The 24,112-nt window shown below is 40.1% G+C and overlaps 1 protein-coding gene across 1 annotated transcript in view; it reads left to right on the top strand.

The window, feature by feature from the left end:
- LOC146861180 (dynein axonemal heavy chain 11-like) overlaps positions 1-14,694 on the top strand; it is a 96,767-nt gene extending 82,073 nt beyond the window's left edge. The window contains exons 5-7 of the mRNA XM_085646212.1: positions 1,219-1,386; positions 14,287-14,403; positions 14,605-14,694. Coding sequence (XP_085502338.1) covers positions 1,219-1,386; positions 14,287-14,403; positions 14,605-14,694 — 375 coding nt within the window. The remainder of the gene's footprint in view (positions 1-1,218; positions 1,387-14,286; positions 14,404-14,604) is intronic.
- Positions 14,695-24,112: the final 9,418 nt, after the last annotated feature.

Here is a 24,112-nt window from a genome sequence, read left to right on the forward strand (position 1 = left end):
TTTTTAGGTGTGATGCTTACCTACATCTTTGAAATTACATATCTCTGGTTCTACTAATTAGGTTTTTATCCGGTTGGTGGCAAATAATGTATTTCATTTTGCTCTATTTTTCTAAATTGTGGTGGGATTTTTCATGTATTTTGTTTTTACTGTATTACTGTTTTTGTGCTGCATAAATACTTTACACATTGTGTAAGTTAAGCCTGACTACATTTGTGTTATTTGATTGTGGTTATTGCTTGAGTGGGGTTTAACCCCCTTTAACCAGTACCCATTTTCACAGAGTTGACAAGTGTGCTTTTTCCTTTTCTGAAACCGCTGAGCTATGTTGAGAAGGAGTTAAGGGATTCATGGATCCTGAAAACAAACTAGTTTGCAGTACTCAACTAAAATTACCTTGTTACCACTCTGCTGAGAAATTGGGTCATTCAGGCGGAGATGAAGGTTTGTTAGAGAGAAGTAGGGTAACCTTTGTAATGGTTTAAAAGTTTGTGTGGAGGGGATGATTAAAATCCCTTTACAGTGAAATTTTTCCCCTTTTCACAAATGGGTTATTCATCAAGTTATTCAGTGTATTTAACCCTACTGTACGCGCTTTTACCTATTTTACCAAACCGAGAGTTTATTGCTGTCCATAGGAATGATTATTTTGCAAGAACAGCTTTTTGCTGCTGCCCCCCACATACCTCTTTGTTGTTTGAAGATGATTCATCCTTTGTGCAAAGTAAGTGGTATTGTGAGCCAATGCATCTGAAAAGTTTGAGGCTAATATAAATCCCACAATAGGCCAGTTTAGAGGGACATGTCATTTATGCACTTGCATTATGAGGTTCAGACTAACGATCACATATTTGGGTTACTCATGTTAATATTTGTTCCTGGTAATCTTTGCTACTGTAACTTTCCAGCTAGTTGAGCAGTGGCTGCACTAAAGGTAACGGGGTGCCGCAGAAATAGCATACTATTTCCTGCGTTCTCCTGTGAACTGTTCAGTTCTTTATTCCCCCAAAGCGATTAGCAATATTAAATAAAAGCTTCACTGTTTCCAGAGCATTTATTTGCATTCTCATACAATTATTTCAACAAAATATCAATCTACCTTCTGTAAAGCCTGCAGAACATAGGAGCAGACATAAAAACAAGTAATTTGTATGATTGAATGAGAAGCTAGTGGTGCAAATCGAAGCACACAAAGTGAAAAGTGTTTTTTTCTTAAAGGAAATGTTCATCTCAGCCATCGATTTTCTCAAATTAGAGAGAATTGCAATTGGAGGAATGCGAGGCAAAATTCTCAGCGAAGAAATCCACATTATGAATGAAGAATTTCAAGAAAGTTGGAGAGTATTCCAGGAAAGCAAGTATGATCCCCTGGATTACAGGAATATGGTAAACGCACATCTGCAGATGTTTACTTTTATCTTCCTTTTATCTTCCCCATATGCTATAAAAATAGAAAGCTAAAGTATAAGTGGTCCTTATAAGGGGTTAAATAGGAGTACATTTGAAATGTGGAAAGATTTATGTTTTTGCAATTTCAGTGGCGGAAATTGTGGTTTAGACATTTTCAAACAGTGAAATAAAAGTTGTAGTAAATGTTGTTACTGGTAAACACCCATGTACACACATATATGCACACAAACACACAATGATCGGTACATCTGAAAATTACAGATATGTTGTTGTGGCAATCACTCACAGATCAAGAAGTCTTGAGTGAGTCATTCCTCCCAAAGCAATGGAAACAACATGAATATTTGTCCGTGTGGATATCAGAGCCGACTCCCATTAGTGAACTAAGTAACTAAAAAAATGACCTATGTTTGCAAATTGGGACAGATTTGAACTTGTAAAGACAAGATGTTGAAGTATTGTTCAAGGTATGGAAGACTGCATGGATTTTAGCTTTCTACTGGCAATATTTGTTTTAATATCAGGGAAATCAAAAGGTCCATTAAAACAGGCCTATGAACAGCCAACACAAATTGCCCATTGACTGATCTACAGACCATCTCTTTGGATACTGCCTGATTGCACTATAAGCAAGTCCGGGTTGTATATTGGAGAATCAACTATAAAAATATTGAGCTAAAAAAACATCATAGAAAAATCGTAGGCCAAAATATGCACTTGAGATTAAAATATCTACTACAAATGTAAAAAATACCAATAGAGTTTAGCAAAATATCTATTTAAAAAACATGGGGCCTATTCACAGAAATATATATGAGTACAGGAAGTAGTACTCTTGTAGTACTCACAAAGCCTATTTACAGATCTGCGGCTGGAGCTCTCCACTTTCCACTTTCTCCCGTGAAACATTTGCTATTCACAAAAGTTACACCTAAATCTACTATTGGCAAAATAGGCTTGGATTAACTCCAGTCTAGCCTTGGAGAAGGTAAGGCACCACACATGGCCATCACTGGTACTGCAGCACACACTGATAGAAATCAGTGGAGGCAATGAGTAACACTAACACAACAAATTTAAAAATAGGAACCTAAATGAAAAAGTATTTTTGAATGTTTGAATTTTTTTATTTATTTAGTAAACTAAAATTTTAAAAATAGCTTCAAGTTATAAAAGACACCTATTACCACAAGGCCCGAACACAGCAACTTACCTGCTACTATAAGGGGGAAAGGATTGAATAGGACTCTGCCACATCTATCAACAGGTGAAACTAATTACAATGTCAGCCAATCACACATAGCCTGCTTACGTAATAAAGCAAGGCAAAGATAAAAAATAAATCACTATGACATGGAATATCTTTGGTGCATTGCCCCTCATTTTGTAGATAAAATATTTGAGGATGAGAGACATGATTTACAGGCAGCCATTGTTATATACCACTTCTCACCTACTGTGATCCTTGACATGGCTGCACACCTCATATCATTAGCTTGATTCCGAACCACAAAGGTATATGGATGCTGATGTTTTCCATTCTGTCCACCTACTTCTCAACTTAAAATCCTACATAGGATAGAATTTATAGAGTCACTGGAGAAAACGGCAAAGGAGCACAGAACAGTTTATCAGGATAAGGATTCTTCTCAACCTATGTCCAGGTGAAGGACCCTGCATGGCATGAAAGACATAAACAAGTCTGTAATACTGTATTTCTTCTCTAGATTCACCAGCTTGCCTTTCCGATTGTTTCGTCATTCTTGACTATTTGTTCTCGAATACATTCTATCTTGACAGCAATTAAAAAAGAAACATTCATTATTCCATGCAATCATGAGTCTAAACATTCTTAAATTGTAGTTACAAACATTCGCTAGGAATCATCTTTGTTAGAAAGATACCAAAAGAGTTCAATACTTGATTAGCAAACGTCCTCCAGCATTCAGCATAGTTACAAACTATCAGTTCTCTAATTTTCGTGGACTGAGTCTCACACACAACACATTTTTACTTCACAAGTTAAGTGGAAATCTTTACTGAAAACAATGTTGTTTCTGAAGATTGTCAATGTAAAAGATAAGTAGACAAAGTGTAGAACCAAGCATTAAAAAAATCTGGTTATCTCCATGACAAACACATGTTCATGTTCAATGGTTAAAAATGCTGATCCAACAAAGTGCACAACAACAGATGGGAAACATCTTCCAGCTTCTAATCCCTAATAAACATAATGTTCCTGTACACTAATGCACACCCACCACAGCCTTCATGTCTTTTTCTAATATGGCTACTCCTTGCAAGGCATACCAGGTAGCCTCTTCGAACTTCACTTTCTCTCCCGTTTCAATAATAGATCTTGCCAAACCCAATTAAAGTCCTTACTTGTCTCTCTGCACCAACAAAACTGTATGCTGCCTTCTGGCAAGGTAGATACCTTTATTTTGAAATGAACAAATATGGTAATTCCACATGTCAATGCATAATATTACCAGTCCTTTGATAACTTTATCTGTAACTCATTTAGTTGTATTTCTAAAACCAAGTTCTCTCTCCCAAACCATGCATGTACATGTCAAAATAATGGCTGTTGTCCTCTGACTACTGGATAGTTACACAGAGTTAAGTGGAGACACTGTGGACCTCTGACAGGTAAGCTCATGACGATGCTTGTGACAGTTACTGAGGTTTGTCACCAGCTGAGTGCACCAATGCATCTCCCTGTCCCAGGTGGAGGTGCTCTTGCTCCACCTAGAGCGGGGTAGTGTATGTCAGAAAGATAGAGTGCATTAAGAACACTGTTATAAATGTTCTTTCTGGAAAGGAGAGGTGTTAGAGGTTGTGTATGAGGTGTAGCCGTGCATATCTGTTAAGGGTGTGGGAGGACAGAGTAAGATGAGTGTTGATACAAGAACTAGTCTTGCGAGAGGGCTGTACAGTTCCTACCTGGCTTTACATAGGAGTTCTCCAGAACTGGCAGCCCACATAGAAGTTCAGGGTGCATTCTGGTGAGGATGCAATTCTCTTGGGAGAGTAAATGGAGAGGGGATATAGGTCTCCCTGCAGGGAGAGCATTTGTCCCTATATCAATTGGGAGCCCTATTCCTTCACCAGCCTGCTTTCGTTCTACCACTTTTTTCTGAGGTCTCCCATGGTGCTGTGCCTCTGCCACCAATGCCTAGTCTGACAACTCCTGCTGCATGGCTCTCTACTTCACTCCCCTGAAGGTGTATGAAAACAGGCCACTCAGTTCCTTGTAGTGATCAGTTAGAAAGGTAACTACAAAGTCTGTCTCCTCTGTGAAGTGTTTATTCCTCTTGTAGGGGGCTTGCTGAATCTTGCAGTTTGAAGCTGTTGAGCAGTGTCCTGTTAGTGAGGAAGTTGAACTGGTAGAGGCACGGGCTAGGGTGTAAGATTACAGGTTTATTGTGTGTCAGGTTTGTGAGATTTGGTCATTTGGTAGGTGTTTCCCTATTCCCTTCTATTTTGCATTCTCCTCCATGTGGTAGATTTCTTTGCCTTTTTGGTGAAGATTTCTGCCTGTGGGGCAGAGACTAGTTACTAACTTTCTGGTCATTTCTGTTGTATATGGTTCGACCCCCTGATGTGATGGAGTGTACACTTGTAAATCCTACTACTAGGCAGAAATTTCCAGCTAGGGTTGGTAAATACCATCCTTGTGGTGCTCTCCACCTTGGCAAAGCCAGATATTCACATATGTCTAGAACTCTGCTGTCAGATTGACTTTTGTGAATTGGGCCAATATTGTGTAAAATATTGGTGAAAAAATAATGTAAAGAAAAATAAGATTGTCTCTTATCTAAAAGAAAAAAAAAAGAAAGTATACTTATTTTATATATTTTAAAAATCTATGTAAACATCAAAAATAAATATATATTTGCAGTTTAATAAGCATATACAAAGCCTACGTGTTTCACATTTTCAAAGAATAATTAAGAAAAAGTAATTGAATGTTTTTAAAAAAAAGTATAGTGTGTTTTAACAGAAGTATATAATACTGGTGGCATCATAAACCATGAGATCAAAGGCTGAGAGGTTTATGAATATCACAAAAATCCATAGATATCAACATATGACAATATCATGGAACGCTCCCACCCCACTCCAAAACGGTAAATAACTTTGGATTCATTTTTGATGATAAGCTGACATTTTCAGACCCAATCAACCATGTTATATCGTCATGCTTCCACACCTTGATAATACTACAAATAAATGTCCCCTGTATTCGCTTGGACCTCCAAAAAACATGCAAGTTCTTCATAATGCTGCTGCCCGTCTTCTGTCAGGGATCCCAAAAGCTCAACACATATCTCATGCATTACCCAAACTTTACTGGCTACCAGTAAAAAAGCGAACCATCTCTAAGGCCCTGTGTAGTGCACAACAGGCTCTTCGTGACTGTTGCCCTTTATAGCTAAAAAATAGGTTCCTGTGGTATGCTCCCACAAGAACACTTCGTTCTACCCATTCATTCAACTTAGTGGTACCAAAGATCAAAAAAGCAACCTGGGGAGGTAGAAGCTTTATCTTCTCCGCTGCAAAACTATGGAATGGTCTACCCATGCACCTAACAACCCAAAATAGCTTGCACATATTTTGGAAATTCTTGAAACATGGCTGTTTTCAAATACGTAGTTCAGGTGATATTCCAGTTAGCTTCATTAGATTTTTGTTTACTGCAGTACAATGCCCTCTCCATTTTACCAGCACCATGACACCTACGGGCATATGCAAGCTCTCTAAGAATTCATTCATTCATAGGTTATAATATAACATGTATTTGTAAAGCAGGCATTCACCCAGAAAGGTTTCTTGCAGCTGAATAATAGATGTTTATTGTTATCCAACTCAGTGGTACTCATTTTATCCAAATCAGAAGGATGAAAGGCTGAGTGGACCTGCCAGGATTTGAACCTGTGACCATGAAGTTAAACACAGACCCCTACAGGGTGCTCATTAGTCCACTATGAGACCAGACCTTGTTATGTTATTTTATAGTACTTATGTATTTTGCGGTACTTTGCTTGGAGAAGCTGTTTTCTTTAAACTGCAGTGAAGGTCGTGCGTAGTGGGGGTTTTGCCATCTGAACTGTGGTTGAGTATGGTAAGATGACCTTAGTGTATGCTAAAAATCCTTAGGAATTCACTGAAAAAAACAAAGGTTAAAGCAATTTTATAATTGGTGGTGTAATATTATCTTACTTTGATTTTTTTAAAAATCCCAGAAATTCACTTAAAAGACCAAATGTTAAAGTGATGTTATACTTACGTGAAAATGTCAGTTAAAGCAGAACATATTACATTTACAAAAACACTATAATTCACCAGTTACAGTTTACTGAACTAACTGGAATTTGTGCCCCCACCATGCTCTTCTTATGATCTCACAGATTGCATCACTCATGACATGGTCAATACCATCAATACATTTGAGATGTTATCAGTGATGTCATTAATGATGGCATTGATGATGTCATGAGCAATGCAATTTATGAGGACATAAGCAGAGGAGGGTGGGTGCTCCAGTTCTAGTTAGCTCAGTAAACTATATCTGGTATCTAGTGTTTTTTGAGTTTCAAATGTTATGTTTTACCATATGTTTTTACCTAAGCCTAAGTCACTTTAACCTTTTTATTTCAGTGAATGAATCTGTCTATCTATCTATCTATCTATCTATCTATCTATCTATCTATCTATCTATCTATCTATCTATCTATCTATCTATCTATCTATCTATCTATCTATCTATCTATCTATCTATCTATCTATCTATCTATCTATCTATCTATCTATCTATCTATCTATCTATCTGTCTGTCTGTCTGTCTGTCTGTCTGTCTGTCTGTCTGTCTGTCTGTCTGTCTGTCTGTCTGTCTGTCTGCCTCTCTGGAATTAAGTTTGTATTCCATCGGGGAAAAGTGCTTGCCTGTCAGTTACATGAAAAACAAACCATGAAATAAAAGGAACAGAGTTCATACAAGCAAAAAACATTGGTGCGAGCTACTCTCTGACCATTTCCACTTTCTCCTGATCTATAAGAACACCTTTGTCGGAGATCTGGAATACTAATGGGGCATCAAAGATAGATTTTTCCATTTTTGCAATCTTTTTAGTCTTTTCAATATCTCTTTCACAGGGGTTCTCTGTAAAAAACAATAGTACATCATCTAAATAGATGTCATTCATGAAGTGCTGTATGACTGCTGGAGTATTACACAACCCAAATGGCATCACTAAGTACTCAAAGTGTTCATATCTTGTGTTGTTGGCCATTCTCCATTCAGTCTCATAGCATATCCATACCAAATAATTGGCGCTTCACAGATTTAACTTTGAAAATACGTTTGCATACCTAATCTGATCCAGTAAAATTGAGAGGAGAGGTAAGAAATATCTGTTATGAATAATGATTGCATTTAGTGGTACAGTAAATGCAGGGATGAAATTATCCTTCCGGTTTTGGGATATAAGGTATAGGAGCTCCTTACAGTGTTACAGTGATACAAGAATCTCTTCTCTAGAATTTCTTTCAAATAATCTTGAAGCATAGAATTCTCTTTCTCAGTCAGTGAATAAATCCTACCATACAGGATACATGATCTAGGACCCATGGTTCAGATCAATAGGATTCTCTTAGGGACAATGAGTAAGTATTTGGTTTGCCCACTTCTTACTGAAAACATCCTTAAATTACTCCCTAAATTACTTGTATCATGACACCAAAAGCAGACATAACTCTAGTTTAATGTCACAGCAGTTTAAAGGAAGGCATAGTTGAACCTTTCCCAGGAAAGCGTTTTTGAGTGTTTGTTAGCACAAAAGATGTATGAAAAAAGGTGATGGTCTATTCTTTTCAGTTAATTAAAAGACTAATGGCCTGGGTAAGATCTTGGCGGATGGGTTATCACGTCCCTCAAAATATAAATCCCATTATATCCTAAGGGATTTATATTTAGGCAGACGGGATATCCATCACCGTTGTGACGAAGTAACCCATCTGCTAAGGTTTAACTCAGGCCCTATGTTTGTTAAGCAAAGGAGTTCCCAATAGTACTGCAAAAGCAGGAGAGTCAATAAGTTCCAGTTTTCTACGTGTCTCTTATTTAAGATGATTTCTGGACAAGTGGTCTCCTAGCAAACCTTCAACGAGAGAAGACTTCAGGTCGTTTAGAATACCATCATATTTACTGATTTTTGCTGAGTGTTAATATGTACGGTGAGACCAATTATTACTGTAGTTGTGGTGGTCCTATTAACAACTAATCAGTGTACCTCATTAATTCTTCTCTGAGATCATGATAAGCTAATAGAGTCTGTTTCTTACTAAGGATAGTCTAAAACTGTTACACTAAATAAGTATACTTAAAGAGCCACAGGCTATGATTTAAAATCAGCCTTGTGGCCTATTCTAAAACGTTGTACTGAGAAACAATGATACTGCTAAAGCTTTGTCCCATGATTGACTGAAAATTAGGAGGATCGTCTGAGAATTCTTCAGACGGGGCCATTCCTGTGGGAACTAGTGCTGGAGTAAATGAAAGCCCCTGGGTAAAGCTTCTAGAGCCACACCTCTATCAGCCTGTGCGATTGGCAGGAGTGGGAGGATAATTTTTTTTCTCCTCTGCAAGTGCCCGAATGATTTTTCTCAACCATCTGATTGATTTTATCGGGAAGAAAGAACATTCTTGCCAAACAACTTCTACGTAGTCTTGTATCTTTCCTATTCTTGTACCCTGGCCTTAATGTGATTGACCCAAGAATCCCTATTATAAGAGTCTGGCAATCTGTCCTGACTCAAGTTTATACAAACACAGGATATCGAGGTCAGTCCCTCCTCCTCTTCTTATGAATCCCCTGACCTCCTGCACTAGGCATCAAGGCTGTTTGGGGGATCCTTGTGCATGGGCAGAAGTTGTTAGAGAGAGAGAGAGAGAGAGAGAGAGAGAGAGAGAGAGAGAGAGAGAGAGAGAGAGAGATAACATAAACCAAATATTTAAATGAATGTTATTCTTTCTTTTTATTAAAGGACTGTTGTTGATATTCTGTACAATTTATGTATTCAGTTCCTATTACCTATGAACAATGTTTATACAAAAATAATAAAATGTTATGTCACTCAATTTATGTTAATATAAGCTTTTTGAAATGGAGCGTCTGAAAGCAAATAGTCGGCATCTGAAAATACCCACCCACCAATCCTTTGATAGTGGTGCTGAATTAAGGGGGTCTTTTGGAAACACCCTGTTCTTGGAAGCCAAATCCATAAATGTACCCTGCGCCTGTTTCACTTACTTTTGTCTTCTAACAGATTATCTTGACTACAGTATTTAAATTAACCTTGAATATCCAGTGAAAATCTTACTTTGATTGCAACTTGCACAGAATGCTGTGGGCCAAGCTTTACAAATCGCTTATGTTGGCAGTACTGTAATCTCAAACTGGCTATCCTGTCACCTGGGCTAGTTTTTGGGCACTAACAGTTGTCCTTAGAGCACTACACCTCAGATAACCCTCCATCATTATGGAGAGTGTGCTTTTTGTACAGCTGAAGCGCCACACTGTGTAACATGCTGCCTTTGAGATTGTGGCCAGACACAAATCTATTCTGCTTTAGATGCGAAAGCCCTTATGTACGGGATTTGTAAAGCTGCTCACACGCTCGTGCGTGAGTTTTTTCTTCCCGCGGCTCTATTGGCTTTCGCGTGCTCTTTTTAAAAAAAGCCAGCACACAATTGGGCAAAGGCGGCGCATGTCCCGCCTCTGCTCTGCCCATTCCTGACGGTGGCCAACACGCGCAGCTACCACGCTCCCTCCCCCCGCTCCTCTGTGGTGCGCGCGCACCACTACTTTTGATTCCCAGCCCTGCTCCTCTGTGGTGCACGCGCACCACTGGTTTAACTGTGCGTACACATAATTTTCCAGCCATTTCTAATTTGATTCCTCTGGCCACACACAGCCCTGGCGAGTCCGGTTTGGTGGCCAACTGCCACACCCGGGATGCTGCCGTAAATCGTCAAGCCAGATCTTGCTGCTTGCTCCCTGTTTCTGATAAAAAAAAACACTACGCTGTTAATTGTGTTTCTTAATCACAGTATATTTTTAAAGCTTCCAGAGCTTCCGTTCCTTTCTCAATACTGTGAGCCACACACACTTCCTGTTGAAAGCTTGCTTCATATGCTTTTCATTCATATCCTTGTTTTTGTTAGGTACGGGGAGATCAAGTGATTGGCCCAGAATCACAGGATGTTGAGCCGACGCCCGATTCATGTTCTCCATCTCTGTCCATTAGGCCACCTCCTCCAATTTTTGGAGTTGTAGACTAGGTTAATTTCTGCTGAAACAAATGGGCAACTTAAAATAATGTAAGAGTGGAGAACATGAAGTTATCCGGTGACCTTAATTACAACATGCCCGGTTTTGACCGCCGGGCCTAGATTGCCTCAAGATCATATTTAGCTATACCGTTGCCTTCGTTTGACTCTGACAGACAGGCATTACTAATCAATCAATCGATCGATAAGGACTGTGGAAATCTAACTAATACAGTAAACCAACCAGCAAACGCTCACCTCTGTTGTTGGTCGGAGGCGATACCTCGTCCTCTGAGGGAACACTTCTTACAACGTCGGGGGTGGCCATGCTGCACTGAGAACCATGCACTCATCGAAAGAGCCAGCAAGCTGGAAAGGCCACGTCACCTGCAGAGGGGGTTGTTACAGAAGACAGCCCCTTGATGTTTCCCCCACTGTCCGGGAAGAAAAGTCTTTTTTCAGTTCTATTTGGCCAATCAGGCTAGCCACAGTGAGCGGGAGATCGCTTACCCCGTCCCCCAGGGGCGATATTTAGTCCTGGATAAAGTTGGGTGTTTAGGAGGGCTCACTTGCCTGATCGTCCTTGTTTTCTCACTAGTTTTGATTCCACCTGATGTCTTTTTTCCCAACACCCTACACTTCAAGTGGCCTTTGCTCACTCTAGATGTTCTTTTGGGTCCATGCTTTCCTTCGTAACTGTTTACCTATTCTCTCTCTTCCTCATCCTTTCTCAAATGTTAGATGATAACAAGCATTTACAATGCAATAGGTCTTGCATTTACGCGAGTTTGAGCTATTGGCATTGTAAATGACAATGCCTTTTATTTAGATTTTGTTTTTTAAACATAAATAAAAGGCATTGTCATTTACAATGCCAATAGCTTAAACTCGTGTAAATGCGAGACCTATTGCATTGCAAATACTTGTTAATAAATAAGTATCTTCTCACAGGACATTAGACAGCATATGCTAAATACTGCACGTTCTACGAAGGCTTTGATACTTGCTCTCACCTCTGTTCCCTTTTCTCTTGCTCACTACCTTATCAGATGATTCATCATTTGTCTCGTTCTGGCTTTTTTGCCACATTCTGTAGTGTGGGGTTTAGAGAATTCTTTTTTTTTCTTCTGTTTTGTCATATCATCACTGTCTATCAGCCGCTCCCAAATGAGTTCTGCAAGGGTCAGGCTAAGAATACAGAGTGAATGGAAATCCAGTGGGGTAAAAGCTTATCAAAGTGAAGGATGCTTAAAGTCACACAGACAGAATGCAGTTGCACTCCAGCCCCATACTGGGAAAAGACAAAGTCCCCTTGCACTCCAGATACAATATGGCTGGTCACATGCTCCAGGACTATATCATATTCTGCCTCTTTCAACATGCAATTCCAGTGTCCTCTTGTATGGCAAGTTCAATCATGCTCACTGATTGGTTGATGATTTCTCCAAATGCTCTGCCTCCCTCCGAAAGCCACTGCCAGCACTTCCTGGTTCTGTGCCTCCGGTGTGCACTAACTTCAGGTCAGGCTCAGATGGACAGGTGATGTCATTTGTAGAATGAGTAGCCTTAAAAGTAAAGTGCCCAAAGGCTTGAGAGCTGAGATACTGAGATACTTCCCCACATCTGCTGCATCCATGGTGCCGTCTGATCACCAGGTTTGGGAGACAAATGGGGCCCATCAGCTCCACCCCCCAGGTGTTTTTTCAAACAGTAATAGGTGATTCGAAGAAGATAGGAAATTCAAAGGTTTAGGGGCCGATTTAGAGAAAGAATGAATCAGAGAGGCATCCCACAGAGGTTGAGGACAGGAAAGGAGAGGTGGGGCAAAGGTTGTGAGCAGGTATTCAAGAGGTAAGAAAATCGGAAAGACCAGGAGAAGCAAGCAAGGATAAACAATTAAATGTTAGTATGTAAGTAGTGAAATTCAAAGTGATGAGAAAGCTTATGTAGTCAAAACACATAAATGCATCAGATGAAAAGTTTAGATTCGAAAGAGCATGCACAACTGAGTGAAGAGTAAATCCTTTCACAGGCAGAAGAGCACACAGAGGTTAATCGCCATAGTAAATGAGGCAAGGTTTCAGATGGTTGACAGAAGAAGTTTAGCAAATGATACATACTCATATCTGTTTGCAAATTATATAATAGAAAATAGCAAATGTGTAACATGAGAGTTGGTTGTGAATAGTTAAAGAATTGAAAATGATACCATGACTGTATGCACTAGAAGAAGGAACAATAGTTAATGGTGATGGGAGACAGAGTTAAAGATGTCCGGGAGAACGAGAAGAAGCAGAAAAGAGAAGTAAATTGTAGGAGGGAATGCAGAGTAAGTTATTAGTCAACCAAAATTTGATGACAGATTAACAGATAGAATTCATGGGTTCAAATGATAATTCAAGGACAAATTGCCAAAATGTGTCATGTACTAATGAGGGGATCATTAAGTGCTTGGGGGAGTGAGAGCTCCACCATACTTTGAATACGATCCTGTCCAAGCTTAACGTACAGGTCTGCTGCCTCATTCATATTTAAGGGAATTGCTGAGTTTCTGATGGTGAAGTCTCAGCTGGCTTGGAAACCCTTGACCTATTTAAGGTGTAATGACCATCCCTGATTTGTTTCTACCTTGGACCACCCTGCCAGACACAGCAGCCCTGGGCAGGATAATAGAAAAATGTACCAGATGCGCTGGGAAAGAAAACTCCTTGTGCTTCATGGACATTTTCATTTTGTTTCCCCGAATGATACCCCTTCTTGTGGGTTTCGTTATGCAGAACCAAAATATGTCTGTGGAGCAGGTCCCATTAACATGGTGTCTTTTTAGCATTCAGCTGTGCTTAAAATGTACCTGCCACACTATCAAACTCACAACAGGCATAGAGCTCCCCATTCAGAAGCTCTACCCTGGGCTATGTCCATAAGGTGGACCAGGATATCTACCAACATAGTGGGCAAACCAACCACCAAACTATAAATTAGCTTTTTAATGTTTTTAGAGTAGAGGAGGCCAATGTAGCTTTGGGGGTGAGGAGCTGGTTCTTTGCCAGATTTTAAAGCTCTACACATAGGATGGATACATTTTTATACAAATAATCTAAATTGATCTCCTTTACAAAGCCATTCCTTAATCCTGAAACTCTGCCATGGATCCGGCCTTCCAGGTTTCAGAGATTTTATTTTAGAAAACCTACATTGATTCATTGTGTAGAGGTTGCTGCCATGTTTGTGTCTTCAGATATTGCAGCGAGTACTCTTTATACAGCCAAAGCTGTAAACAGTATAAATATTGTGTAGTATTGATTTTAATTTAAACTACGCTCATTAACAGGTGGATAGTTGTGAAGGGTAGAAATACAATGATTTGTTCAAGATATGGCAATATTGGCTACTGACCTTTGATTCCTAAATTCAAACTTCACCCAAAATCCATTGCTGCTTGGAAAAATAGATAGCACCCTGATGAAGGCCCACAAAAATGTTTGAATTGAAATCTGTGCTCAGATTCATGTTTTAATTGACATTTCAATGTCTTTCTGCAGGAATTCCTCTATGATCATGAGAGATACACTCAACAGATGAATGACTTTGACCATCATTTGGCAAAGGTCCTCAATGTGGCATTTCATGAGTCAAATGGACTGGAGTCTGCTTTCAAGGTAAATACGTTTCCTCTTGACATACTCTACAGTCAACTTTCGGAACAAATAAAGTATCATGTAGTTTGTGTAAGAGTTGCATGTGTATTTTAATAAGTTCCAAATTATTCAATTAAATATAAATGTATAGCCAACTGTTGCTGGTATATTTGTATAAATTTGTATATTTCTATTTGTTTTTATTTGTTCATTTATATTCAGGACCCCAAGGAAGGGCCAATTAGAGATTGGGAGGGTGGCAAAGAGTACCGCTGTAAATTAAAAACTCCCCGGCTTCATTTAGAGGTATGAAAATCACTGATTAATCCTGTTTGGAGCTAGTCAAAGGTGACAACTCTGCCACAGGTTCCTACATCATTGAAAAGCCGCTTTATTTAGAGCAGTCCTTACAATACATAGTACCCTACCTAGCTCCCCATGCAATACCAGAAAATAAACAATACCATCACCTAACAGGGAAAAAAAAACCCTAGCCATCCTTAGGGTTCTTATCTTTCATTTGTCTTACAAAGGAAAAGGAATGTAGTGTGGCCCCAAAAAATGGCACCCCACTTAGCATTTATATTTGCCAAAAGGGATTCTGGCTCAGCCATTAAAACTCACTGAGTTGTCCCGTTCTGCTCTCAGATTTGTTCAGGAGCTATGGCAGAGGGCACACTTAAAGTGGCTCTGTTTGAGGGACCCTACACTTCAGTGATATACTAAATGCTGGATGAGACTCTATAGATGTAGCCCAAGCTCTCTTTAAATTTTGTATCCATTTGAAAGTGAAGAGCAATTTGTTGGTCTTCAATTCCCTGTGACTCAATATAACAGTTTCTTAATTTGATTCCGGAGGTTGCCAAATATTATTTCAGCATGGCCTCTTTGTTTTCAGAACAATGCTTTTGTATATTAGTCTCACAGGCCTCTGTAGGTATCCTTTGACAGAAAGCTTTTAGCATACAGATGTCATATTCAAGAAAAAAGATCTTCCAGCCTCATGTAAATTTGTGAGAATACAGTAATTAAAATATACAAATGCTAATTGTAAATAAAGAATGCTTAAATGTACAAGTTAACTTGTCTTTCTCTCTTCCGTCCTACATCCCTTCTGCCTAGGATAGTCACCTGGCTGTTATTTTACCATCCTTGGTGATATTTTTACACGAAGGCCAACAAAAGCAAATCATTAATCAGTAAAATCTTATATCTTTTCCCTCTTTGAAATCTAAACTTTAAACAGGAAACACATGAAGAAATGACTTAAAATGTGTTTTATAGCTGTCTGAATTATTTTTAAATGGTTAATGTGATCAGAGGCATGATTGCCATTTTGAAAAGGATACTTACCCAAATTCCCATTCAAATACTAGATTTTGGCCCTTCCGTGATAGCAAACTGTAAAGGAATGGCTGACACCTTTTTCTGGGATCCCAAGCCACTCTAGTTTTCATACTCAATTATAAAAAAAATTGCACTGTAAAGTAATTAAAAAAATATGAACCCACGTACTCCCTACTACTTTTGGGAACTATCAGGGATCACAAACACTGTATTTTCATTGGATTTAGGGTTTAATGCAATGTGCAATGCGCACCTGGCCAGGCTAAATGAATTGATAACATTGTTGCATCAAACCTATCTAAAAGCTTTGTCAAGCGAAATATTGGGGTGGGCATGAATATTCTTCACTTTGTTGAGGCAATAGACTCCATCAGAGATCCCATCCAGTACTTTACCCCATTTAGCTCCGACTCCCAGTGCCCAATTTCTTTTCCAGTTTTGTTCCAATAGTCCAAGATGTGCAAAAGATCCACAGAGACTTTGAAGTAGACATGCTCTGAAGACAGCAGCAGGATGAGAAGAAGGCATAGAAATAGAGAGGGAGTGAGAAAGAGTGGAGAGAGAGAGGGAAAGACAGAGTAATGGGGCAGAAAATGTTTGCCAGTGTTCTGACATGAATGCTTTTATCACAGCCTGCTTTTCAGCTCCAGCAGAACATTTCTATGTAGTTTACTCTTCACCCCACTGTCCTCAAGGATCTGGTATTGAACCAATCCAGTATTTTTACAGAGATATATTGTTTTGGACCCACTTGTAAGATGAGGAAACTGAGTGGAGAGGAGACGTGGCTCTCATTTTTTTTTTCAGTGGGAACAAGGCAATAATCTAGTTCATTGAAAATAGGATATGATTTCATGAACAATGCATTAATCAGATGGTCTGGGTTTGCCCCTGTGCAATACCATACAAATTCCAATAATGACAGTAAGAGCTAACAAGTCTCATGGGGGAGCTTTATACATAATAACAACAGGACAAAGTGGGAGAAGGCCCAAGGGAAGAATTTTAAAGACCAGCAGGTTGTAAATCCCCTTAACCAAATCACTATAACACTAAACAACCCGGGTCTGGTGCTAAGTCAACAGAGATAGACAAAAAGCATATCTACTGGTTCCGACATCTCCAGTTGGAAAAGAACCCTTCTGGGAACAGAACCCATCAATCACCGAGGAGTCAGTGTGTTGTCATCATCTGGGTCTGTCTCTCTTGATACACCGCAACAAGTCTAGGTGGAACGACCCGTTTGCGAGTAAAGAGAGATGGCATACAAGGGTTGCAGTCAGATCTCCACTAGAGATGACAAAAACCAAAAGATGAACTCTCGCTCACGTGAGAGGGGTTCTAAAAGTGCAGCACTAAATCATAAAGAGTGAATAAAAATGGCTAGGGGAACTCGAAAGTGCTTTAATTGGTAGAGTACCTCTGCCAAAATTAAAAAGCAAAATGGCAACCTAGCATAAATACATTGTCATTATGCTCATTGTCCATAGTATCTGGTCGACATGTTTCTGCCCGCTGCGATCTAGAAAGTATCAAGGGCATTCATCAGGACCTAATTTGCTGCTACTATGTAAAAGGTGTGAAAGTATAAAAATATAACAGACATTCCTACCACCGGTTGAACTCTACGGATGCCAAAACCGGATACCTAGGAAAGTAAAGAGACAAGGATAAGAAAATGCGAGAAGTCATCAATGTCGACTAAGCCAGCAAACAACAGTATATGAGTACCGTCCTGGAAAGCACAAATAATGTGTCATATACATCCATAAATGTATTAGATTGTACTTACCCCAGAGTTCTGGGTAATACCCTCACCTCAACCTGGCTTCTACTCAGGGAAGGGGGCCTCGCTCTGATAGAGAGGAGAAGAAAAAAGAAAGAAGGCTCTTGAAAAATGCCCAAATCTTTATACTCCCCATCTAGATGGCTGAAAAGTATAGAGTTTGTCCATGTCAAAATGAAGTAAAATAGGTGGAGGCAAACGTTAATGGCAATGAAGTCTTTACAAAAATATAGTGAATTACTTGAGAACAACGAGGGAAACTCTAACACTTTAGCGTGAGATATAGTGTATGGAAACAAAGTAATTTAGAGTCCCAAGGTGCTCTTCTAAAAAGCGCCAGTGTTAGAGGCTACAGTATTGTCCAAAAACAGATTCTATCTAAAAAAGGCAATTTCAGCGTGTGAGCCATGCTTACCTCTCCGTCGGTGCCCCGGGGCGGTCTATGAGTGAAGACCGGAGGTGCCGACGTGAGCGAGAGGCAATGTTATATAGTAAGCTCAACTATGAACAGGTGGGTCAGTTACAACGGGGTGACCCCAGCGCTGCCTGTTGTATTGGAAACATCGTGAGGACCCAGCTCACGCCGTACAGTGATGCGCATGTGTTGAGCGTGTGATACTATTGTGCCTGAAAGTGCGCATGTGACCACAGCGCTGCCTGTTGTATTAAAAACAGCGTGAGGACCCAGCTCACGCCGTGCAGTAATGCGCATGTGTTGAACGTGTGATACTGTTATGTCTGAGAGTGCGCATGTATTGTGTTAAAGACACTACTCTAAGACAGCTCACAAACTACACGGTGCTTTGACATTGTCTCTCACACTGTGAACGTGATTAATTTCCGAACAACGGAAATGTCCTCATGTGTATTAGCTGATATGAGTAACCCGCTACAATTATTTTGGAATTTGTTACGTGTAGAAATGACGCGAGAGCCTTAAAGAGACTTTACACAGGTAAAATCAACTTTGCATGAGGAATTGCATGACAAAAATGTGTAATAACTGTGTTCCTTGCCAGCGCGCATATCTATATGTGTGCATGCCAATTCACCCAGCTCAGCCAGAGAAGTAGATGTAGGGCCTGGCCAAACAGACAGAAACCGTAGGGATTGAAGGCAAGACCCGTTACAGCTAAATTCTTATCGAACACGTCAGTCATGGGAGAACTATGGTGTGTTCGTATTAAGATACGGCGTGTGAATAAAAGAAAGAAGGTTCGAGGATGGATTCAATTATGTATGTGTTGACATTTTGAGAAGACCTTCAAATGAACCTATTGAGCTCTGTGCACAAAACTCACAGGTGGAGAGGCAGGGCTAGACCTATAAAACAGTATAAGACCTGCAAAAGCAAAGTGTTGACTAGGGTGAAATAGGGGACATACTCATGACTACCCACACAGAACTCACAGCAAAAGCCAAGGAATATCGTCATTGAGTCCTGTCACATCTGAATGTAGGCGATAAACCCATTTCTGTTCTCTACAAAGGAGAAAACGTTGGATGTCCATAATATGTTGGGGAATATAAGGTTGTTCAAGTATTACCCAACGTAGGTCTGTTTCTCTATGGCCTGCTGAAATAAAGTGGTTGGTGAGTTTGGTAGCACTCTTCTTGCACCGAATGGTGCTCTTATGCTCCGCAATCCTGAGTTTAATTTTGCGAGATGTCATCCCCACATAGTTCATTTCACAGGGGCACTTTATGAGATAAATCACTCTCTCACTGTTGCAGTTGGTGTGTTTGTCAAGCCGCCAAGGTCTATTCGTCCCGATATTAACCTCTGTGATGTGTGATGTCTGGGGGCACACCGAACAATTCCCACAGGGAAAATGGCCTTTTACTGGAGGTAAACCCCACAAGGGCACAACCTCAGATCTCTGGGGTGCTCGGGGGCGTGTATGTATCAGTTGATCCTTGATGTTATGACTCCTTTTGTAGGCAAATAGAGGAGGAGGCAAAGTCTTCCCTTCAATTTTGACTACTCTCCAATTCTTGAGGATGCTCTTCTTCAGAGCATTTGAGTAGCTGGAGAAGGTGTTGACACAAGTGATCCTGTTATTCTCACTGTTAGGATTCCAAATTCGTTTCTCCAGGAGAGCCTCCCTATGATTGTTGTAGGCTCTCTTCATAGATGTTTTTACGGCTCTCTTGGGATATTGTCTATCCAGTAGTTGAGAAGAAAGTTGGTTGGCATGCTCATAGTATTTGGACGTTGTAGAACAGTTGCGCCGAATACGGAGAAATTGCCCAAAGGGCAAGTTCTCTCGTAGAGATCTCGGATGGAAACTCTGAAAGTGTAACAACGAGTTCCGAGCCATCGGTTTTCTATATAGTTCTGTAGTCAGAGTGCCATCCTGAGAACTAATCAAAAGATCTAAGAATGGAAGGTTCTTTTTTGAAGCCACACAGGTAAATTTTAGAAAATCATTTCTGTTGTTTAACCATGAGTGGAAGTTCTCAATTGTTTCCATAGGACCTCTCCAGATGACTAAAATATCGTCTATGTACCGTTTCCAGGACAAGATATGGCCTAGAAACGGATTAGTAATAGACAATACCTCAGCCAGTTCAAATTGATGAACATAAAGATTGGCTAAAGAAGGGGCAAAAATACTCCCCATAGATGTTCCGGAGATCTGTAGGAATAACTGGTCCTCAAACTGAAAGAAATTCTCCTTCATCGCCAGTGTCGCGCAGAACATGATGAATTCGACTGGCGTGGGACTCTGCAGATCTGTGGTTTCCAGAAGTGTTTTTATAACGGCTAGAGTCTCATCCTGTGGAATGCAGGTGTATAGTGACTCCACATCAAAGCTCACGAGGAAGTCTTGTGTGGAGTCAAATGACATTCCCTCCAGGATGCGCAGAAGATCCTTCGTGTCCTCCACATATGTGGGCATTGTTTTCACTAACGGTTTGAGAAAAAAGTCTACAAAGGTAGACAGGGGTTCAAGGAGTGACCCTATCCCCGAGATTATGGGTCTACCTGGAGGGGGTAACACTCCTTTATGTATTTTCGGTAATACATAGAAGTAGGGAACTACTGGAAAAGTGGTTCTCAAAAACATAGCCTCATGGTTCGTGATCCAACCTTGTTCCAAGGCATCATCTACTCTCTCTTTAATGCCTCCACCTATTTTACTTCATTTTGACATGGACAAACTCTATACTTTTCAGCCATCTAGATGGGGAGTATAAAGATTTGGGCATTTTTCAAGAGCCTTCTTTCTTTTTTCTTCTCCTCTCTATCAGAGCGGGGCCCCCTTCCCTGAGTAGAAGCCAGGTTGAGGTGAGGGTATTACCCAGAACTCTGGGGTAAGTACAATCTAATAAATTTATGGATGTATATGACACATTATTTGTGCTTTCCAGGACGGTACTCATATACTGTTGTTTGCTGGCTTAGTCGACATTGATGACTTCTCGCATTTTCTTATCCTTGTCTCTTTACTTTCCTAGGTATCCGGTTTTGACATCCGTAGAGTTCAACCGGTGGTAGGAATGTCTGTTATATTTTTATACTTTCACACCTTTTACATAGTAGCAGCAAATTAGGTCCTGATGAATGCCCTTGATACTTTCTAGATCGCAGCGGGCAGAAACATGTCGACCAGATACTATGGACAATGAGCATAATGACAATGTATTTATGCTAGGTTGCCATTTTGCTTTTTAATTTTGGCAGAGGTACTCTACCAATTAAAGCACTTTCGAGTTCCCCTAGCCATTTTTATTCACTCTTTATGATTTAGTGCTGCACTTTTAGAACCCCTCTCACGTGAGCGAGAGTTCATCTTTTGGTTTTTGTCATCTCTAGTGGAGATCTGACTGCAACCCTTGTATGCCATCTCTCTTTACTCGCAAACGGGTCGTTCCACCTAGACTTGTTGCGGTGTATCAAGAGAGACAGACCCAGATGATGACAACACACTGACTCCTCGGTGATTGATGGGTTCTGTTCCCAGAAGGGTTATTTTCCAACTGGAGATGTCTGAACCAGTAGATATGCTTTTTGTCTATCTCTGTTGACTTAGCACCAGACCCGGGTTGTTTAGTGTTATAGTGGAGCTTTATACATGCCATGACAAGAACATGTGATGACTAGATGTATTAGAGAAAGACACTGATGTCTTATGATTTGAAGAAACTAGTGTTATCAAGGTCTTTGGAAAATTATCTTATGTAGGTGAGGTAACACTGGGTATATACTGAGATTGCTGATCCCAAGCAGCTGACCAAAGCAATGAATAAGTGGTTAACAGAGTACAGCGGAACGCATGGGTCACATAGCAGAAATGGCCACAAAGAGAAGAATTCCACCAACATGACTACAAGCAGAGACAGAAGCCATGGGGGATCCTTCGATCAAGAGCAGGAAACCAATTAGGTCAAGAATGCGGAAACCAAGCCTCTGAAGTGGTACTTTGCCTTCTGTTAAATTGCAATGGCTGAACCAATATATTTCCAACCTGTTTTTATGAACCAAAGGGCATGCTGGTCTTCGCATTGAATCAGTCTTGATGTCTTTGTCAGATTAGTAAGCAAATCATGAGGATCTCTCGAGGGTACCTCTAAACTCCCACCAGTATGTCCACACAGTCTTTGTGGATGTAAAACATTCAGTGCTCTATGAGATCCTGTTATCCGAATTATCATGAAAACTACAAGTTTGAGAACCCCAATACATCTATCACATAGAACCTAAGATCAGCTAAACCAGCATTGGACCCAACATTTTACTACCCCATTGCTGTGGTGTAGATGTAGGCTCAGGCCTAAGTGAGCTGAGCAGGGAGCTGGCGAATAACCTAGTTGAGTTAGAAATTGCAGATGTGCTTCCTTCTTAGGATGTAGACCACGATGTAGACCTCTGAGAAGGAACTTCCACAGAGAGCAATAACATAGGCTAAGTTGAAGAAGGATTCAGCTAGAACCTAAGTGCAGAGCGCAGTGCAAAGTAGTGTCTGGCACCTTTCAGCTTCCAGGTTAGTAGCCTGCCATAGCTGTGCGAGGTCCAGACAGTGATGGGTTTTGTCAGGCCTTGACGGTGCTCACACTCTGGAGTTGCTCACTCTGGAGGCACGGCACATGATAGTGGAGATACATTCTTAAGGCAAAAACACTGGGCAATTCAAGTTGTTTAGGAATATTAGCTGCTTCTCAGGTCACCCTCAGCTCCTGAATCTAGTACTGGCCTCAAGGTGGTTGTCTTTCTTGGTCCACAGGAATTTTGCTTTGTAGTTAGCTCACAAATTACTATTGGCAAAGTGCCTCAGAATCAAGACATCAAGGGAAAGGATAAATGTTCTACTTCCTGGCATGGAAATAATCACACAGGCTTTGCTTGATTTTTCAGACTTGCAAATTGATTGCAATATGTGCAGGTGCCCTCATAGCACTACCAGTAGTCCGGGCCTTTTGAGGGCATGGAGCTCAACATTGTTGGTTCTCCTGGAGTCTCACACGACCTTTGAGAACAAGGCTATATTTTTTGTCTTAGACTCTTTTGCATGGTTTATGTGAAGCCATGTCATAAAACTGCACTGCTGGGATTTAGTGGTTAAATCTCAAATAGGGATGCTTCAATGAGTTGCATTCCCGGCGATCATGGTATTTGACTGTGTTGGCAACTTATGCTCACCTCTGTGATGACCATGTGGGATGGGTGTTGGTTAAATTACCATTTGTTCACACCACACCAACATAAGTGATTAAGCTTTTTCAGTGTAATTGGGTCTCTTTTGAAATATTAGAGGTTTAAACCTTTTTCTGTCTCCAAGAGTAAGCATTGACTGTTCAACTTGCTAGTCAAGAATGCCAAGTTTACCAAAGGAATACCTTGATTAATCAATTGGAGAACAGTAATACATCAAGTCCTGTGACTCTGGGATAAGTGACAGTACACATCATGGATATGGCTGCCATAACAATATCGACTACATAAAAACTGATAAACATATAATTGGCTAAATACGGAGTACAAACATATTGACTTTCCACACAACCTATGTAAAATACCATAATATCTGATATAGAAGAAGTAACATTTTGAAAACAATAATATCCTCTACAAATGATCAAAAACAGAAATATTGTTTTCGAAACAGTACAATAGACTAAGACAAATATTGAGATCAGACATATCAATGGTAAAAATATCCCTACAACATAATAAAAATGTAATAAATCTTCAATCCGATATGAAAGATTTATCTAACAATTTTATAAACACCAAGATTATAGTTGATATTTAGAATACAAAGCACAAAGAAATTCAAAATAAATGACTGAACCAATTCATCAGTCAGTAAAGACATTTATAGAGCACACAATTGCCTGCAAAGGCATCCTGGTGGTGTGCATAATGGCCCCATTTCCCATCTACACACAAAATTACAGGGTAACCAACCAGGTTTTGACAGCTTCCTGAACGACTGTGTATTGCGATCCTCCTACGGGAGATTGAAAGACTATTCAAAAGGCGAGACAGCAGAACTGAGAAAGTTTTGCCACCAACCAGAGAGTGTCTGACTTTTGGCTGCATCAAAAGATTAGCCTTAGAGGAACACAAATAGTGAGCTAACACAAGAAGAT

This window comes from Triturus cristatus, chromosome 3_1, assembly GCF_964204655.1.
Source record: "Triturus cristatus chromosome 3_1, aTriCri1.1, whole genome shotgun sequence".
NCBI lineage: Eukaryota > Metazoa > Chordata > Amphibia > Caudata > Salamandridae > Triturus > Triturus cristatus.